The sequence below is a fragment of the Tamandua tetradactyla genome, chromosome 24 (genome assembly GCF_023851605.1).
Source record: "Tamandua tetradactyla isolate mTamTet1 chromosome 24, mTamTet1.pri, whole genome shotgun sequence".
NCBI lineage: Eukaryota > Metazoa > Chordata > Mammalia > Pilosa > Myrmecophagidae > Tamandua > Tamandua tetradactyla.
Genome location: NC_135350.1, coordinates 44,820,029 through 44,841,335, shown reverse-complemented (window position 1 = coordinate 44,841,335; position 21,307 = coordinate 44,820,029). Strand labels below are relative to the sequence as shown.

Below are 21,307 nucleotides of genomic sequence, written 5' to 3'. Positions count from 1 at the left end.
GACAAAAAACATTTCTGCTGATAGCAGAACTAATTTAAATATAAGACATTAAAAAAAGAACAATTATGTGGATAAAAAGTCTTAAAAACATCAATTACGCAACCATATGTAGTTTTTCATCTCTGGAAGGGGATCTGATGGGGAAACAACAGAAGATCACCAATCATTGCTTTAAAAAATAGCTGAATTATAAACCTAAAGATATCTTCTCAATATATTTCTGGGGAAGGACAGAATAGGACTAGTAAAATCTCGTGTTAAATGTGTACATATTTCTAGTTCATTTATACTCAATTTTGTTTCTGGTGGCAGTATTTCTAGATTATCTCTGTTATATATCTTAAGGGTTAAAAAGACCCTAAAATTGTGGACTGGACGTCATAAATTAACTTTCATTTCTTTACTGTTCATTCTCATAAATTCTTCTATAATTAACTAGCATATAACCATGAAAACAAAGGAATTCTATGGTAGTAGTCACCTACAATTCCAGATATTTTTACCAAAAAAATAGATGTTGAAGTCAATTGACAAAGGAACTATGTGATCAAAAAGGAAGATACCACAAACAGTAAAAAGTGAAGACGTTTGGGTTTCAGAATTTCTAAATCCTAACTATCATTACACAAGAAAAATAATTACCTAAAACTTTTTAACTATAATATCCATTTTATGGTGGTTATAATTAAATATCCTGTAACTCAAGATCTGTATTAAGTGTGCATTTCTATGAGTATTTAGTAATGTTTATGGTGACAACAGTTGGAAATTAAAGATTCTTAACTACCTATTCACAGAATTTGTAGTATGTTTGCTTAGTTAAATGCTTGTAATTATTGGCAGAGTAGCAAATCTCTGTCATAAATACAGAACTTCTGAATTAAATATTAACAGCGGATTAAAAAATACCAAAGCATCAGTTAGGTACCAGTTTTATAGGTTAGACTACCACAAATTTTTAAAAGGCAAGGCTTCCAACTTATGGGGTTCCTAATGTTTGGGAAGAAAAAAATCTAATCAGATGGCAGTGTACCTCCAGGCTTCTATATACCTCTTTGCCGGTCTGAAGCTGTTGTATACCCCAGAAAAGTCATGTTCTTTAATCCTGATTTAATATTGTAGGGAGGGATCTTTTTGATTAAGTTGCTTTCACAGATACATGACCCACCCAATTGTGGGTGGGATCATGGAGATAATGTCTCCACTCACTCAAGGTGAGTTGGTTACTGGAGTCTGTTAAGAGGGAACCATTTTGGAGAAGAATTCAGAGTTGCACAGAGATGTTAGCAGATTCAGAAAGAAAATGCTCCTGGGGAAGCTGTTTGAAACCAGAAGCCAAAGGAACAGCAGGGGCACCAGCTATATGCCTTCCCAGATCAGCCTTTTGTGGAATGGAGATATCTTTCTGTGGATATTTTTATGCCTTAGAATTTTGTAAACTTTTAACTTCATAAATTCCCTTTATAAAAGCCAACCCATTTCTGGTACATTACATTTATATTACATTAGCAAACTAAAACACCCTCCATGGAATTAGTATTATTCACCTTTTACCTAACTCTGAACTTACCATTCTTCAAATATAACTCATTCATCCTCCTCATAAAACGCACTTTAAGCCTTCATTTCCAGGACTGAAGCATAGTGGATGCACAAACATAATTTAAAATAGAGCCGTATATATTGTAAGAGTTATAAATAAGCATGAAAATCTAACCTGGAAGATGTTCACATCCAAGGCTCTCACTGGGCCAGTATGCTTGTCATTCTGGGCAATCACAACTTCTTTGTCCCCAGCTATGATTTTCAAAGGATCATAAAGAATAATACTTCCATTTTCACCACCTGCAATCAGAACTCCAGAGATATTTCCTTTGGAATCCATCTTATGAGGTCCCCAAATCAACTTGTGGTACCTTTAAGATAAAATGAGTAAAATAACTCATTTTTAAGTCAAAGAAAACAATTTCAAATTAAATATTTAGTTATGAATATTTCATATATATTCAAAAAGCAGCACTTCCAATCTGCGCCTTTTGGATTTTATATGTCATATCTATTATTTTTTCTCTTTTTTATGTTTACTGATAGCTTTCATTTTTTCATTTTACTTTTCTCCAGCTCTCTCTCTCCTGTCTTCTCCTATCTGCATGTAGTACTCCCTTTAGTGTTCCTTACAGAGCCAGCTTCCTTGTCACAAATTCAGTGACTGTCTGAAATTCCTACCATATCAGAAATCATGTCAATAAAATTGTCTATGAAATATAATTTTTTTTCGGGGGAAGTACATGGTCCAGGAATTGAACCAGGGTCTCCTGCATGGCAGGTGAAAATTCTACCACCGAAGTACCCTTGCACCACCTTATAATTTTAAATATAAACACGAGGAAAAACATAAAATTTCTTGGCATTCAGACGTAATCACTATTAACATTTTAATACATTTTCAAGTAGACCTTTTTTTCATCTATCTTTTTTTCTAAATAGGTGAGCTAAAGGAGATGGAAAAAAGTTAACTCTACTACGCCATGAAAAAAAAAAATACTAGAAATTAGAGCCTTTCCTCCCTACCCTACATATAACAGCAATAATAAAATCATTACAATATATATACACCTCTTTTATTTCAGAATAAATTCATTGATATATATAAATTTTCACAAAGTATTTCATGTCACTGATGGCATCCCTTGTAGTTCCTATTAACAGCACAACTATAGAAAGACTAAACATCAGCTACAACATAAAATTAAATAATCATATGAATTTAAAGCTGAACTTCATACCTGTGTGAAGAAGAGAAAGTGGCACAAGATTTCATATCCAAAGATGGATCAGAAAGATCCAACTCAAATATCTCAAGGGAAGCACTGGTGCTAAATGTTGCATCCAACTGCTGAGCAGATGTTCCTATAGAAAATATGTTTATGGTAACTACACATGTAAAAATAAAAGACTCAAAAAAAAAAACTGTAGAAAACAGAAATGAAAAGCATGTTTTTCAATTTTCTTTCCCATGAATGCTGCAGTAGCAGCTGAAATCTCAGTATGTATTTCACTGAGCAGATGCTTAAATTACAATAGCAGTGAGATTCTAGCACAATTAAACAGGATTGGGATATGATGCTTGAAAGGGTAGGTAACACAGATTATTTTTTAAGCCTATAGTTTTTTTAAAAGCTCTCTGTAAAAACAGTCCTATGATTTACTGTATCTGGTTATGGTCATATAAATCCCAACTCTTGCCACTTGAAAGTACTAGCATCAAAATTGCTTTTCATTCATCAGATTGATACTTATTAAAGTCTTTTACATGTACAACATTGTGATTAATACTGGAGAAGTAAAGATGAACACAACACAATGCCTGTGGAGTGGGGAAGATACTATATATGTAATATATCATGATCAAAAGTATGATGCTCAAGGTGCTGTGGGAGCACACTAGATAGGCAGAATGTCAGTTATTTTGCTAGGGAAGGAAAAGGCTTTCCACGAGATGAAGGTGTAGCTAAATCTTGAAGGGTAAGTAGAAATATAGCACATGTAGAGAGAAGAGATGTTATTCATACTATTTGCTCTCTTTGAACTTACCTGTAGCTAGGTAAATGGGATGATGCTGGGCAGGGCTCCAAGCCTGCATGGCAGTGCGATCCACTTCCTTTAACTTCATTCTGTGTAAGAAAATATTTTACATGGAACATACTGAAACATATAACATAGAACATATAAATGTATTTTACACAGAAAAAGACTGAACAATCCACTACATTAGTAATGCCCAGGCCCCAATGAATCAAATTTTTTTAGGTGTCATCTATTAGAAATATTCAATATTAAAAATTAGAGAAACTAATGGAGAGGCTGGAGGGAACTGCCTGAAAATGTAGAGCTATGTTCCAGTAGCCACATTCCTTGAAGATGATTGTATAATGATATAGCTTTCACAGTGTGACTGTGTGATTGTGAAAACCTTGTGTCTGATGTTCTTTTTATCTACTTTGTCAACAGAAGAGTAGAGCACATGGAATAAAAATAAATAATAGGGGGAACAAATGTTAAAACAAATTTAGTTTGAAATGCTAGTGATCAATGAAAGCGAGGGGTAAGGGGTATGGTATGTATAATCTTTTTTTCCTGTTTTCATTTTATTTCTTTTCCTGCTGTCTTTTTCTTTTTCTGAATTGATGCAAATATTCTAAGAAATGATGAATATGTAACTATGTGATGATATTGTGAATTACTGATTATATATGTTGAACGGAATGATCATATGTTAATGTTTTTGTTTATTGTTAAATTTTTTAAATTAATAAATAAAATTTAAAAATTAGAGAAACTTGCTAAATTATTTTGCTTTCCATTTGGCAACTGGAAATGACTGTGATTTTCTCCTCAGGTTTATCAATTAACCAAATTATATGAAGATATTTCTTAATATCAAATCATCTTTTCATTCTGGAACAAACTACTCTTGATCATGATGTATTTTCTACTAAATGTGCTGCTAGATTTTATTTATTTAAAAGATTTTTACTTCTAGAATCATGAGCTTTAGTTTACAGTTTTCTTCTTTTGTGCAATCTTTTTGAGGTTTTGATATCAATATTTTAGTTGTTTCACAAAAACATATGGGAGTTCTTCTTTTTCTATACTTTGGAAAAGTTTCAATAGCAGCACCGGAATTACTGGTTCTTTAAGGATTCAATAAGGATCTCTTGCGAAACATCTAGGTCTGGTATTTTATTGGAGGTGTTGTGCCTTTAACAATTTTTCCTATTCTATGGAAATTCACTTGTTTAAATTATCTCTATCTTTTAAAATCATTTTTGGCAAATTATTTTCCTTTGATAATCCTTTATTTTTATACAGATTTTCTAATTTTCTTGGATTTAATAGTTCTATTTTTTATTGTCTAATTCATTAATTTCTGCTTTTATTTTTGTTAATTCCTTACTTTACCTTCTTTTGGCTTAGTTTGTTCTTTGATTTTTAGCTTTTGAGTTAAATGCTTGATTCACTCATTTTTTATTCTTTTCTCTGAGCACTGCATAGATTCCTAGTGTTTTCATTATTGTTTTCAACTATATAGTCTACAATTTCCAGTTGTACTTCTCCACTGATTAAAGAGCTGTTTATGAGGTTTTATAAATATCTTGGCGGACAGGGCCTATATTTTTAATGCATTGTGCTTTTTCTGCACTATTTCTACTTTCTGAAGTTTATTGAAGTTTTCTTTGGGGCCTAAAATATAGTGAGTTTTTGTAAATGTTTCATGGGACCTGAAGAGAAGGAGTGCACTTTCAGGGTCGAGTCTGATATATGGTAATCAAATCTACCTTACTGTTTTGGTCTCCTGTAGCCTTATTTTTGTCCACTTGCTCTTAGACTAAAAGAACAGTGAATTAAAGTATCCTATCACTAATGCAGTTGAGTCTATTTCTTCTACCTCCTGAAATATCTGCTTTATTAAAGTTACTTCATTATTTAGTAGTTATTTGTTAAAATAAACAGTCATACTGTTAAATGTTCACTGTCAAGTAAACACTTTGGTTTTACAAAGGGTCCTTTGCCTCATATAATGCCTTTTGGCTTGAATTTCACCTTGCCTCATATTAAGATCAGTACCCCAGCTTTCTTTTCATTTGGCTTTACATGTATACCTTTGCCCTTTTTAACCTTTGAACCACTTTGCTTTCACTGTCTGCCCTGAATACAGCATAGAAGCAGATTTTGCTTGGTAATCCAATAGGAAAATCTCTTAAAAGTTAGATAAGGCATTTATAATTTATTGGTGACAGAAATGTTTGATCTTTATCATATTTTACTATGTTTAGTTTTATAATTTTTAAATACTCCACTTTGTCAGTGTGTGTATTTATAATTTTTCTGATAATTAAAAAGATCTGTATTATTTTAGAAACTATTTATATTTCTATCTTTATAATGATAATTTAAAACAATTTCACATCCTTTGATCTCTGTTTTTCACAGTAACTACTGACTCTGTATTTGTCAAATGAAATTAGTTTGTATAATCTTACTGCCACTCTGACATTATACAATTATAGTCAATAGCATTATCTTTCTCACTGCCTACCTTTGAACTGTTAAATATACTTCTACTAATTGATTTGTCAGCTTTAAAAGGATATCCTTTGATCCCTGGCCATTATAAATGATGCAATCCATAAAGTTACTCTACCACCAACTTTCCACTCACCACTTGCCTTAATTTTTATTAGCTGTATAATCAATTCCTACCTTATCAGGATATTTATATTTTATTCTTTTTCCTTATACCCACTTTGGTTTTAGTCTCAGGTGTGTAGTTAAATACTTAGTGCTCCTCAACAGTACTTTTGCCAGTTTTCCTAGTTATCTCTAGAGGATAAACTTCATCTTCAAATAGCTCCCTTAAAAATGCTTTAAACTGGCAATATGTCCTGAGTGCTTACATGTTCAAAATTGTCTATAGCCTCTATAGTTGAAAAACATTTCACAGACAATAAAATTAAGCACAGAAATATTAAGTAATTTGAACTAGAAAGGGGCAAAGTCAAGATGTGAACTCAGAAATACAGCTCCAGTGTCCAAGCTCTCAGTTGTTACTTCCAACATGTTCAAGTACTCAGTTTTTAATCATACAAGAAATATTAACATCTAGAGAAAATAATTAATGGCAATGTAACTTCCATACATGATGAAATTAAAAGAGGAAATGTATTTCAGAAAGTGTGCAAGGTTAGGGAAAAGCAGGATTAGCAAATTGTTTCACATGGCCTCGAGCCAATCCTAGATTTGAATACTGGCTCTGCTACTTAGCTATGACACTCTGGTTATAATATTTAACACTCTGATGCCTAGTTTCTACATTTGGTAGAATAAGGATAAGAGTTCCTTCATGGAATGTTTTGAGGTTTAAATAAGATAATACATTTTAAAGAGGGCCAACAGTGTCTAGCATATAGTTTCATAAGTATTTTAATCCCAAATGTCTAAGAAGTAAAAAAGAGGCCTATTTCATTTATATAAATACTCTCTCCTTCCTCTCAGCCAAATTCTAACCCACTCTAGTAATCAGTACAAGTTCCAGCTCATTCATGAAAACTGCCCACGACCCAAGCCACACTGATCTAAATAATCTCTTAATTGTTTATATTTGTCTACTCCACACTTTAGACATTTTATAATAAAGTATCTTATCCCATTTTAACTGAACAATTTAGAATATTCTATTAGCATATATTGCTTATATATTTTCCAATTGCATTTTCTACCAACTGTTTTATATTCCATCTTATCTCACTAACTAGACAATAATGTCTTGTTTTCAATCTGACATTACAACTTTTACCCTTTTTGGACTACTTAGCATGAAATGAGACAGTTAAAAAGTTTTGTTTTATTTTGAATGCTTACATTTAAAAGAATACAAATGGACTGAGGAGATCTGTATTCTCTCAGACGTGTTCCAGGTAAAACATTTAATTTCAGAATTCTTAATTTTTAAAAAATATAGGAAAGTATTGCTAGAGAGAAAAAGGTTTTATAAAATGCCTTCAGAATAATTTCTAAAAGTAAAAAGCAAAATAGCTATACATATATATAAAACAACTAAATACATTAACAGTTTCTCTAAGAGAAAAGGTACAACAAGGACTACCTAATCCATGAATACTTAGTTAACATGTAACATTTACTGAAAGAAAAAGAGACAAATTGACAAGAACATAAAATGGTTAAGAGGGAATTCAAAGCTTTTAGAAAAGTTTAATTTTTGGCTTTAGTACTCAAAGTTCCATCAGAAGTGGTGCCACTTATTAACCTACTCTGAACAAAAGGCTGCAATGCCATCTTTTAAAAAAATATTTATCACTATAACAATGGCTTAGACCAATGGTCAGATCTTATGTGGTCTGAATACAATGAAACAAATGTAGCATAATCCACTTAGTATAATCATTCTCAAACTACTAGGAATGCTATGGAAATACAGCTTCACCTGGATGCATATTTCCTTCTTTTAAAAAGATAATTATCTTTAGTTGTAACTTCTTTGAAAATATGAAGGTTTCAATTAAATCATGTACTTCTCAAGTGAGATTTACTTTAAAAGCTTTTAGTGATTTTTCTTTCAAAATTATATATGATAAAAATTCATGCCATGCAAAAGAGTTTCATTCCAGAATATTTTAAACAGAATATAATCAGTATGAAAATATTTTTTAAAAACTGTGAGGATAGTAGTTTGTTCCCATAAACCATCTACAAGACAGTCTATCCAGCACAGCAGTTAAAAGCATCAGCTGGAGCCAGACACCCTCAGTTAAAATCCCAGCTCTTCCCACCACTTCCTAACTTTGACTTTGGGATGTAACTTTGTTTCTTGGCTCCCCCATCAGTAAAATAAGGACATCAACAGCAAGCTGTAAGAATTAAACAAGGTAGAACACAAAGAGTGCTTAGAACAGTGCCTGGCCTATAGTAAATAAATGTTCATAAATGTCAGCTATTACAAAAGCAGCAATTTAAAATGTCTATCTGAATGAATCCTGAAAAATACATCTGTTGAAAAATATTTATGTTCCAGACTAGAACACTTATTTTTCATCCAAGCTTCTCTCCACAATAACTGCATGCAATGAAATTTTTCTTTCTGCTCATCTTCAAAATGCTAATTTTGCGAAGCAATCCTAAAACCCAACACAAGTATTCTTTGAAAAAAAATTCCAGCCTTCAATGCTATCTATAGAGCAGAACTATACTGCTTAAAGTAAGAGGTAAGAAAATCAGAATTTTTGAGTCCTAAAAATCCATCCTGGAGCAGAATATCTCATTATGAATGAGAGCACTTATTCTAAAGGATTTATTTACTAGTACCAATACTCTAGGCACCCATCCAACTCATCTAAAACCAAATGAAAGAAGAACCAACTGGATATTGGTCACGGAGCTAAATGGAGTCATAATTACTGCAGTCTACAATAAATAAAGCTTTTTGAGCTATCTAAGAAATTAGCCTACCTAAGAAGGACATTTCTGAAAAAATTTTAAATCAATTTAATAATATCACTTTATGAGGATTTTTAACTTAAAAATTCTGAACCCCATGAAATTACTCAGGAAATCGTTATGTGCACATGTACATTCATTCTTCTAGGAAGATGATCAAACACTTTCATCATATTCTCAAAAGGGAGTGGATTCCCAAAAGATCAAGAATCACTGCTCTTTATAGTTTATAAATTTCCTTCTATTCCTACATTATTAGTTTCAGAAAAGAACCTGCTTATATAAAATTAAGCAGTATAATTCTAAATCCATCTCAAATCTCCTGTTTCCCAAATAACTGGGGTCGTACGTAACAGAAATTAACAACTACAGAAACACTTCAAGTTATCAAAAAATTCTCAGTCTAGGGCGGCCAACAGTGGCTCAGTGGCAGAGTTCTGGCCTGCCATGCTGGAGGCCTGGGTTCGTTCCCGGTGCCTGTCCATGCAAAAAATTTTTTTAAAAGTTCTTAGTCTACAAAAGTTTTTCAAAGCTGTAACTATGAGATGATGGAAAACAGCCTACAAGAACCACCTAAAAAAGGTGTCTGCTTTGGCCAGCTCTAGAATAATCGGTATATACAGAAAACGTAGAAGAACATATAAAATATAAAAATGAGCCTCTAATTGTCAACTACATACTGTTACAATTACTGAATAAAGACAACTAAATTTCTGTTTTATCTTAGAAAAGGTGGTTTAATAGGACGATTTTGACACAGAACATCACAGCAGACCCAAGTAAAATTAGTTCCTTGAGCTCACAACAAAAGTTAATAACGCAATGTTTTGATTTTTTTACAACCAGTGCGGGATTTAAATTCTTACTATAACAACTTACTAGCAAAAACATGAAATACTTCGTAAGACTTCCTTCGAAATATAATACAGGCTGCGACTGACGACTATTGCCCTTAAAATGATCCAATCTGGTTAACCGACATTATCCTTCAGTTCAAATGTACGGGCCTTTAAGTCGGCAATAGCTCAAATATAAACAAAAAATCCTTAGCAAACTGAAGACTAGTAAAGTAATCTCGAGGTTTGTTTCTTTCCCCAGCTCTCGAGGGTTGTACTTCTTTGTGCACAGGCTCCGAAGGTCTCCTAACCTCAGACCCCACTAATCGCCCGGCTGGGCTCCTCGGCAGGACATCTCGTCGTGAGCCTCGGAGCTCCGGGTCCGCTGTGGAAACATCAACGGATGTGAAGAGCGTGATCCCCGAAGCAGCTCGGACGCCAGGAGTTGTCAGGTCGGGCCGGGCCGGGCCGAAACGAAGACCAGGGGCGCGCCGCCAGAGACCGGGCCTCAAGGGCGGAAGGCGCCGGCGATGACTGAGGCCGGTGACCTAGCTTTGGGCTCGAACCCAACCCTGAGGTCGGGGGACCGGCGAAGAGAGAAAGGAGAGGACTCACCTAGCGGAGACCCTCAGCCACCGGCTCCTGCGTTAGCGTAGCGCTCGTAGGACTCTCGCTGAATTCGCCACCACCCCCGCTCCCGGCTGGGGACACTTCCACGTTCCGCTCCAACGTGGCACCCGCAGCCCCGCCCGTCCGGCCGACACTTCCGGCACCGACGCCACGCCCCTTTGGCGCCGGCCTGCCACAGCACTTCCGGGAGGAGCTACCGGCTGGGTAACCTGAGTCCATTCAGCCGCCTCCAGCGCCCTAGAGGGAAGGGATTTGCCTCTGTGGGGTTGCTCACAGGTTGTCCATGTGAGGGCCAGGGCTACGAGAAAGGAAGATCTTGCTGGGGTTTGCTTTATGCCGGAGAATGGCCACGGCTTCCCAAGAACGTCACGGAGCACTAATCCTGAGGTGCCCTTAATACTCAGCAGACCTGAAAATGAGGATTCAAGGGCAATTTGAGTATCTGTAGTTTATTACTTGTTTATTTGGTTATAACCGAAAGTTGTTGTGAACATAAGTTTACTTTCTCCAATTGTCTAAGTACGTAAGGGGGCCTGAAATGGTAGCAGATTTGTTATTCCACCGAGGCAGATTGGGTGAGGGGATATTCCAATTGGTATCATTTAAGATCTCGCCCTTGGCCACTAGTATTTTCCTGGCTTTTGCTAAAGCCTGCCATCTAATTAGGTGCGTTGTATTCCTTTTTTTCTGATATAGTTTAGGAGCAATTATTTTACAATGAAGCAAACCACAGGATGACGACTTGCTGAAACAGCATCTAAATCCAACCGCCTTAATTCAACCAGCTTTTTCCCCATTACATTTCAATTAAAAACCAACTTTCCTAAAGCGTTTTATAGTAGTTGTTACCAGATGTAACGTTTCTTTTTTTTGTACAGATAAGTAAAATATGAGAAACACTAAGTGCTAAAGGGTAGGAACATTTTGAACTTTTAATGCACGCTTCCCGACACCCTCTTACAGGTAATGTACCCTTCAAGTTTTAGAAATAGATCAACAACCTACACCGGGTAATTTCTAGGGTGTTCTAAAAGGCCTTCTACTTGTCACTGTCCTATTTCAGACCACCTGCTTTTATCTGGAGGCAGGGCTTATTAGAACTTTACCCAAATAATCTACCATCTAATACATTCAGCCCAATTGCATGTTTCTATTGCAGGAGGTAGCAAACTATACCCCTACCCCTCCTCCATTTCCTTAGGGGTAGGGGTCAGTGACTTTTATTTGGGGACATGAATAGTAGACAAATTTCAAATTTATGCATCCACTTTTATTGGTGCACAGCCACATTCAATAGCTTACATATCGTTGTAGCTGCTTTTCTGCTATGACAGAGCTGAGCAGTTGCAAGGTGGAATAAAGTATTTACTATATGAGGCTTCAGTTTGTCAACTCCTACTCTACGATAGGGTAAAAGGTTAATACTTCAAGTTCAAATAATCAGTATTACAAATTCTTATTTTTGTGTGCACAAAGGCAGTATGAAAAGTAGATAGTGTAATGATATGGCTTTTGCAATGTGACTGCGATTGTGGAAACCTTGTGTCTGATGCTCCTTTTGTCTCGGGTATGGGCAGATGAGTAAAAAATATGAAGAACAAAGGTTAAAATAAATTGGGTAGACGGAATTAAAAAAGTAGATGCCAATTTACTCATTACTGCAAGGATAAATTTAGGTGTGCATATTTATATGTGATTAAATATGAAGCCTCTGGATTGTTTTAAGTGCAGTCAGTCCTAGTTTTGACTATACAAGCTGAATCTAAATTTATGATTACTTTTGACCTTTAAAAATTTGTCAAAACATTATTTTGCAACTTATCAATGTAAAAAATAGTAAAAATACTTATTTAGTATACAAAATTTAAAACATTAGAAACATTAAGAATTAAAATTTATTTTTTTTTAACAGTGCTTTCTTTCTCATCACATAACTTATGATATGGAGCTACCATCTTTTTTTCTATGACATGGCAAACAGTCATACTCCTAAGTTTGGATGAGCATCCAAAATTTTATCCCTTGCACTTTCAATGTCATCAAGAGTTCCTTTAATATGAAGCTTCTTGCCAGAAACACTTCCTCTGAGACACCTTCATCCTTTTCATCACAACCACTTTCCTCATTTATGTCGATAAGTCACCTTCATTAAGTTCCTCTGGCTGCATATCTCAAGTCTCTTCAACAGCAGCAGTGTCAACATTCCCAGTCAGCTGTATCTTCTGTAACTCCATTTCCATTACTATTTGAATCCTGCAAAAATTCCTGTAGTACCACCCTGCACTACTGTGTAAAGCAAGGACTAATGTAATTCTTGGAATCTGGAGGTAAACTTCATCACAGCATCTTTATCTAAACAGCTTCACCAGATAATTTAATACTAATCAATTCATGCTGACTTCTGAAACAATGAAACCAGCCTCTACTGACAGTAAAATGTTCTTTCTCAGTCTCCTTGTAATAAAACATTTTCTTTCAACGTAGCAACTAACTTCAATGCTTTGATCTGAATGCTAGTCAGACTGATTGGGATTTGTTTTTTTATTTACTACAGTCTTCAATCCAAAATTGAAGTAAACGCTCCATTTCAATCGAGAGGCTTCCTGTTCCTAGTGCAATTTATGCTAGAAGATGTTAAGGTTACTTTACCTTGTTTTTTTCAATATGGTTCATATCATAGCTTCATGCAGGCCTAGATCTCTTCCTATCTTGGCTTTGCTGTTACCATTTTCAAATCTTCTAATCACATACAATTTCACTTCCAGCATTATTACTTTGTATTTCTTCAATTCCCTCTTTCTTTATCCACTTTTGTAAAATGTCATATGTGTTTATCACTGGGAAACAATGAGGCTACACACTTTTGTGTTTGTACATGAACTGGATAACAGATGCTCAGTGACCAAAGCGGACTTTGATTCATGATGCACATTTGTTATTTGCATAATGATTTATGGACAAGAGAGCTAGCAGCAAAAAAAAAGAGTTGTACTTTATGCAACTATTCATAGAACTGGTGATAACTGATACTTTGCGTTTTTGGCAGACTGGTGTTATTTAACTTAACTGTAGCAACTGATGTTCATGCATATTGGAACTGTGCAAAGCAAGGACTACCTATATCGGAAAAGAAAAACCTCTATTAGAGTTCGCAAAATTATCAAGTTTTAATCCAATATAATTATTTGCTAGCCAAGTCTACTCCTTGATCAAATCAAACTGAAGCATTCTCCTTGGAATGTTAGTTCTAAGACCCTGAATTACTCACTGGAGCCAAAAGAATGTTTGGAGATAATCCAGAATTCTTCAAATAGGATTTGTAGATAGTTCAAAGACGTATTATTTAAGAATTTAGTCCCCACCCCACATTTCATTTAAAAAATCTTGAGCTTTCTCAGCAGCTTAAGAAAGATCTGCAAAGAGTAAAGTTCTAGACAAAATCATCACAAGGTACAGATAGCTATGCGTAAACAATTTGTTCCATAGCAATCAGTACCATGTTTACATTTCCACACAAAAATCAGCAGCATTGCTCCTATTAATAATTTATTTTTAAAATCTTTTGATTAAGGGCTATGAACAAGAATTTATGCCAACTTTTGTGCTCGTGTAAATTTTAGAAATAGGAAATTAGCTTAAGTCAACAGTGAGTATTCACAAGAATATTTCTCCTTTTTGACATGGTATAGAGATTCCTCAAATTTGAGAAACAACCTAAGATAACACATCTAATCAATGACAGAATCAGAATTAGATTTGTGATTAATTATCAGCTTCCTACCAACTCTATCTACAGTTCTTGAACAAAGCTTAAGTTACAGAATGCTGATCCACAGGGATACCCAAGAATTATTTATGGAATAACCAATAGTTCAGCAAATCTAAATCCTGGAACATATGATCTCTAAAAGCTTCAGGAGCTGAAAAGATGATATCATTATTTATAAGAAAAGTGTCCCCTCATCTCCATTGCCTATTTGAAATTTAATCTATTGATTTAGATTAACATATCTCTAAATCATATTTATACTGTCTTTGAAACAGATTAGGGAAAAAAATTTCAAAACCCATGCACAATATCCACATTATACTCATGTTTTGGTCAGATATACCCTTCACTATTTTATCAAAACTAATAAATTTTCCTGTAAACTCAAATTTCTCTTAAAAAAAAACTAAGAATAATTTATAAACTCCTTACCTTATTAAATAAATCTTCTAATTCTTGGTCAAATAAATCTGACAAATGATAGTTTTCTAAAAAAACACCTTTCAATTTTATTCCTAAAAGGGAAAACATGCAAACAGGCAAATCAATGTACCAAAACCATATCATATAAAATAACTTTTTTTTTCCATCATGTCCTCATCCACATATATTAATCACAACAAATCATGATGTGAACAGCAGTGGGAAAAGTTTAATCACTGGACACTTGTACTGTGTTCTTTTCTGAAATTAAACTCTAGTCAAAGTTTTCATTGCTTATCCCTTTAAAAAATATACAGTAAATGTGCATTCTAGAAATGATTTCAATTCTGTAACAATAAGAAATACAAAACTTCTAATTTATTATGTACGTTAGTTTGCTAGTTGCCGGAATGTGACATACCAGAAACAGAATGGTCTTTTTAAGGGGGAGAATTTATTAAGTTGAAAAAGTTTATAGTTCTAAGGCTGTGACAGTGTCCCAATTAAAGCAAATCTATACAAATACCCAAATTTACACACCAGCAAGAGGTTACCTTCACGTAAGAAAGGCCGATGAAGTTCAGGTTTCTCTCTCAACCAGAAAGGCACATGGCAAACACGGTGACCTCTGCTAGCTTTCTCTCCAGGCTCCTTGTTTCATGGCTCCCCTGGGGGTGGTTTCCTTCTTCATCTCCAAAGGTCTCTGGTTGCGTGGTTCTTGAGAGTCTGCAGCTTTTTCCAAGATGGTTCCTATTTTAAAGGATTCCAAACTAATCACTAATCAAGAGCCACCTGGAATGGGTAGAGTCACATCTTCCTCTAATCAAAGGTTAAGACCCACAACTGGGTGCCTCACATCTCTGTGGAGATAATCTATCAAGTTTCCAACCTACAGTACTGAACAGGGATTAAAATAAAGGGGTGCCTCCACAAGACAGATCAGGATTAAAACATGTCTTTTCTAGAGTACATAATCCTTAAACCACCACACTATGATTAGGGGGAAAAAATCCAAAACTCAGAACAAAGAATAATTCAAATATATTATTATATCTGCTTTGTACAAACTCTTTCATTCCAACTTGGAGATATTTTTTTTCCCCAGCTATCAAGACTGATAAAATTATACCTTAATATATTCCAAACTGGTTATGTTTTGCTTTGTATATAATGCCTTTGCTATTTGAGAAGATGGTTCCAACTATCAGAAGAAGTACTAAAACTTTAAAGGAAAAGGGTGTGTGTCGCTCCTAAAAACTTCTGAGGAGTGATAAACGGGAAAAGAAACAAAATAGTACAAATCTCAGGCACTAATATTAGTATTCTGCCAATTAGGAACATTCTCATTATTTGACAAGTTCTTCATTTTGCTCATGAAGGAATAGCAGAAGCCCATGGCTGAGAGAGTGGGGAAACTACATAAAGAAAAGAAAAAACCATGTGACAAAGACAGCAGTAGCAATTTATCTCTGTAATCTAATGGAAAGACAAGAAACTATACCAGCTGGCTTTTAGAATAGGTGAAAAAAATTATCACAATTGTCAAGAAATTTCTAAGGTGCCAATTTACTGAGTTTCTGAATCATCTATAAATGACAATTATGAATCATCAAAAAATCATGTAAAATTGTGATAAAAGAAAGTAGGGAATATATTTAGCAAAGTATGCTCATTCATCCTATTGAAGGAAATCAAGGTTTGGGGAAAAAGGGCAAACTGCTCCACTGATATGAAGTATCTATACCTTCACTCCATCCAAAAGCAAATATGAATAGCTACATATAAGAAACCGGACAATATTCGTCGAAAAGCCCTAAAGAGAAAGTTTAACCTTTATGAGGCAGTCAGCAACCAAAGTACTAGGAATAGGGATAACCAGTTCCTATCTATAATCTAGTTTCATTCAGTTTTCCTGACCTTCACTTAGGGGGAATTTGGAGAAGGGTAAAGAGTCTAATAAAAGCATATACTGTCAAGGTAGGGTATTCATATAAAATGAACTTTCATATAAACTCCCTACAAACTTTTCAAAAGTATTTTATGTGCTATTACATAAATAGCATACGTGTACAGAATAGAAACCGTGCACCTCAGTTTCCCTCCTACACTGTACCAGGATTGGTCTCTGTGACAAACAGAGTAGAGAAGTGATATGTTACTTCCAAGACAAGGTTTTAAAAGACTGAAGCTCCCATCTCGGCCCTTCTTTCTTGGATTATTCACTCTTAGTAAAATCAGTCAACATGTTCTGAGGACACACAGGCAGCTTATGAAGAGGTTTGCATGGCAAAGAAGAATGAAGACTCAGCCAACAAGAAATTCAAAGCTTGAGTTGAGCCCCCTGAGTAGAGCCTTCAGATAAACGCAACTTTGTGAAAGCCTAAGCCAGAACCACTCAGCCTGGCTCCCAGATTCTCACCCAGAGAAACTGCAAGATGATAAGTGTTTGTTATTTTAAGCTGCTAAATTTGGGGATCATGTTATGTGGCAATAATCCACATACAAAAAGTGAAATGTATAACATGCATTAGCTGAAAAGGTCTGAAATTTTTGGAAAAGGATCTGACTCATGACTGTCATTTAATTCAGTCACCAGTAATTACAAAATTCCAAAGCTTTCTGAAGCAAAAAAGAAAACTTACAGACGAAAAATTCAGCAAGAGCAAGTCAGTTGCTAAAAATACATTTCATTATATCAGGACATCGAATGAAATGTTCTAGAGTGAGCCAAGAATCTGACACATGGCATGTGCTCAACAAACAAGACACCAGGCCTAGAAAGCAAAAGTACATCTCTGCTTTCATAGGATTTTGCAAGAAATAGTTTAAAATATCTATTATACATTAGTATACTTACACGCTACATGCTTATATATTATAAAGCTATATATTACATATACTATATATACACATGTACATACATACACACAAACATAAAATGTTTAGCATATCATAATCATTCAATATGCACAAGCTATAAATACTTTTTTCCAAACTGGCCATGTTTCATTCAACAGGGAATTAAATTTCTCCAAAGTCTTTATAAATATCCACTTTTCACTTGGATAATCTTTCATTGTCAACTCTGCTACTATTCCAGGTATACTTAAGACATTTCAAACAAAAAGATATACTATTCTAGGTTTTGAGAGGCTGTTTTATATATGTAACCTGATATTTAGAGATAAGAACAAAGCCAAATAAGTTGGGGTTAAAGTAATTCAGAACGTAGGGGTAAGGAAGACTGTCAGTATTTTAGAACCACACATATTCTTTGAGACCAATGGAAGAAAGGTTTACTTGATCTGGAACTGAAATTTTCTGTAGTACATAATCTAATTCAACCTATCTATATACTCATTTGAACAACTCAAACACAGGAGCACAGAATAAAAGGTTCTTTAATCCTGTATAGATTACTGTAACCCCCTAAAATTATCCTAGAGTATTAATCAGATAACCAAAAAATACCGGCAAAGTCCCCTGAGGGAGAGGAGAAAGAATATGCAACTACTAAACTTTACCATAAGAGTCCCCTGATACTGTGTCAAACTTTAGGGACACCCAAATTAATAGGCTATGTTTTGGAGCATGAAGCTTACTCTTGTGAACCTTAAACTATCTAAAGGTAGATGCCTGAGAGTTACTTCTGGAGGACCTCTTGTTGCTCAGATGTGGCCTCAGTCTCTAAGACCAACTCTGCAAGTGCTGGTCTCCCTACGTAGGACAAGACATCCAGGGGTGAAAGTCTCCCTGGCGACGTGAGAGATGACGCCCAGGGAAGAATCCAGACCTGGCACTGTGGGATCAACAATTTCATCCTGATCAAGAGGGAGAAAATAAGTGTAACTACTAAAGTATCAGTGACACAGAGAGTTCAAACAGAACCAAGAAACTACTCTGGGGGTGCTCTTATGCAAGCTTCAGTTAGACCTTGCTACCTATCATAACCTGCCAACCCCCAATCAGGACCATTCCAGCCAATTCTAAACAACATCTAGGGCAATATGTAAGATTCCACAGGATTCCATGCACTAGAGTAACTTTCCAGAAATCTACAACCTCCAGATGAGTCCCTGGTCCAGGTTAAGTCCTGAAACCTAGTCCAGTCTCTGCAGAACATCAGATAGTTTCATTTCCCTCCCCCATATTAGTTACAGACCCTCCCAATATCAAAAATTTAGAATTTCCATAGCCCAAACAACCCTAAAGAGAAATATGGAAAGATCAAAGGTGATGGTGGAGTTATACAGAGAAGACAGGATTTAATAAATGAACATGAATGCTGAATCATTAAATTGATTATCTTTTAGTCTCTAGTATTTTAAAGTAGCAAGTAAAAACCTAAAATCATGAAATTGTAACCCATTTCAAACTCTGAAATATGGTCTACAACTAATTGTGGTGCTGTGCTTTGAAATTTATACCTTTTTTGTACATACGTTATTTTTCACAAAAAAAGAAGGAAAAAAGTCGATTGTGATAATAAAAAAATATGTAAGCCCTCTAGCCTGTTACATTCTGGAGCAGCTAGAAGGAAAAATATGAGAGGATCATATGGTACTTCAGGAGAAACTCTAGGATCTGTCCCATAACCATTTGTTGAAGAGTGCTTTGAAAACGATTGCTTTTTTATTTCTTTGCTTTGTATAGATGTTATACTATACAATAAAAAAGTTAAAATTATTTTTAAAAAAGAGATGAAAGAGGAGATATGGAAAGGTTTTCTTGGATTTAGGCTTGGAACAAATTAAACAATTACAGTATATTTTCCAGAACTTGATAATCAATGAACTTTTAAAACTGTATTTTAAGACACCATGAAAACAGATTTTTTTCAACCTCCGATAAATAGAATTTTATAAATTTTGAATTAAATAAATGTGATTTTATTCTGAAAAGAAAAAGATATACTACCTTCCCAGCATATTTCAAGTAATCATCTTCAAGGTATCTTTATCCAACACCTCCAAGAATAAAATTCCTGAAAAGAAAATTTTCTTTTTAATTGTTTTGTGCAATGGCCAAAGCCTTTTGCAAATAACATTATCTTCAATGTAGCTTTACATATCCTCATTTAAGTATTCAATAATCACAACGATTCATTATGTGAACAGCAGTGAAAAGATTTAATCATTGGATATGAAGTTACTGGGGAAAATAAATTTTGAACCTCAGCCCCACCAATAAAAAACAAAGTGAGCAAATAACCCAAAAACAGCATTAAAAAATTATACAACAAATGTAAAGACACTTTAATTTAACTCAAAAAATGGTTCCATCCATAAGGGATTACATACCTCCCTTTCCAGAAGTACACTAATACCTAGGTAGTGACCTCTTGTCGCTTCCGTGAAGTTGACTGTTTTCATTTAATTGTTCTAAAAACAGTTAAGTAAATTTGCTGTGTTAGAAGGCAGTTTCCAGTAACTTACTGCAATCATTAATTAGATGAATGTTTTCAGAATATCGTTAAAGCCACATGGTTTCATCTTTCCTAAGTTAGTCACAGTAACTGGAATCAAATTAAGGAGAAAAGAAAAAAGCCCTCACCTCAGATACTGAACTAAAAGCAATACTTTCCACTGTATCTCAAGAAAATGAGAAATGAGTGCCTGTATCTGGGGGTCCCTTGCCAGCCATACGGGGCTCTGAAGTTATACTGCATCTCAACAAATTTTAACAGCAGCATTATGAGCCCAAAGCTCCACTTTCACCTGCAGTATATGAATTCTCACCATCCTTGCTCTTTTAATACCCACTATTTAATTTTATGTTAACCTGGGGGGGGGGGTTAGGTATATAACATCCTAGGTACTAATCACTGTTTTTGTGTCCTATCAAATTGCATAGATTTTAAGTAATCGACCCTAACCTTATCTTACTCTATTTTTCCCATCAGCCCTGCCTGCTTTTTATGCACAATTTTGCTTAACCTGAGGTGGGCTTTTGTTTTTTCAGGAACACACACATAACATCATAGAAGAAACACATTTATCTATTTGTGTGCCAAGGCCTAAAGACAAATTCACCTTAGACACTGTCTCTGCACAGAAACAGTACTCTCTAGCGAATTCCTTACAAAGTTTGGGTCCTTAAGAATAAGGCAACCACAACAATGAGATATTACTTCCCCATCCACCAGGATGGCTATAACCAAAAAGGCAAATTAATGAATTTTGTCGAGAATGTAGAGAAATTGGAACCCTAATATACTGCTGGAGGGAATTTAAGATGGCGCAACCACATTTTGGAAAAAAATAGTCTGGTAATTAATTACTCAAGAGGTTAAAGAGCTGAGATATTCACAATTCCACTCCTAGTGCTCTAAACAGGAGAAACGGAAAGTAGGTCAGTAGCTGCCAGAGGCTGGAGAGGGATAAAGTAACTGGCAATGGGCACAGGGTTTCTTTTCTGGGTGACGAAAATGTTTCAAAATTGATTGTGCTGGTGCTCGCCCAACTCTGTAAATAAACCTAAGACCATTAAATTGTACATTTTTTTTTAGGGTGCTCTAGAGAAACAGAATCAACAGGAAACACTAAATTGTACATTTTAAATAAGTAAACTGAATGTGAATTATATCTCAACAAAGCTGTTACAAAAACAAATCGAAACAATGTTTTTCTTTAAA

At 34.8% G+C, this 21,307-nt stretch overlaps 1 protein-coding gene and 1 long non-coding RNA gene across 16 annotated transcripts in view; both read right to left on the bottom strand.

Annotated features, from left to right (window-relative positions):
• Positions 1-10,616, bottom strand: part of SEC31A (SEC31 homolog A, COPII component) — a 104,388-nt gene extending 93,772 nt beyond the window's left edge. For 12 of the 15 annotated variants that reach the window (XM_077142982.1, XM_077142983.1, XM_077142984.1 and 9 more), the window contains exons 1-4: positions 10,467-10,616; positions 3,595-3,674; positions 2,787-2,910; positions 1,718-1,916 (exon numbers count right to left, since the gene is read on the bottom strand). In XM_077142982.1, coding sequence (XP_076999097.1) covers positions 1,718-1,916; positions 2,787-2,910; positions 3,595-3,673 — 402 coding nt within the window. In that variant the 5' untranslated portion in view covers position 3,674; positions 10,467-10,616. The remainder of the gene's footprint in view (positions 1-1,717; positions 1,917-2,786; positions 2,911-3,594; positions 3,675-10,466) is intronic. The other 3 variants (XM_077142996.1, XM_077142994.1, XM_077142997.1) reach the window with 1 other exon arrangement.
• Positions 10,617-12,362: 1,746 nt separating this feature from the next.
• Positions 12,363-21,307, bottom strand: part of LOC143668309 (uncharacterized) — a 10,547-nt gene continuing 1,602 nt past the window's right edge. Inside the window, exons 3-7 of the long non-coding RNA XR_013168375.1 lie at positions 19,974-20,054; positions 19,591-19,657; positions 15,228-15,423; positions 14,683-14,765; positions 12,363-13,598 (exon numbers count right to left, since the gene is read on the bottom strand). This is a non-coding gene — a long non-coding RNA (uncharacterized LOC143668309). The remainder of the gene's footprint in view (positions 13,599-14,682; positions 14,766-15,227; positions 15,424-19,590; positions 19,658-19,973; positions 20,055-21,307) is intronic.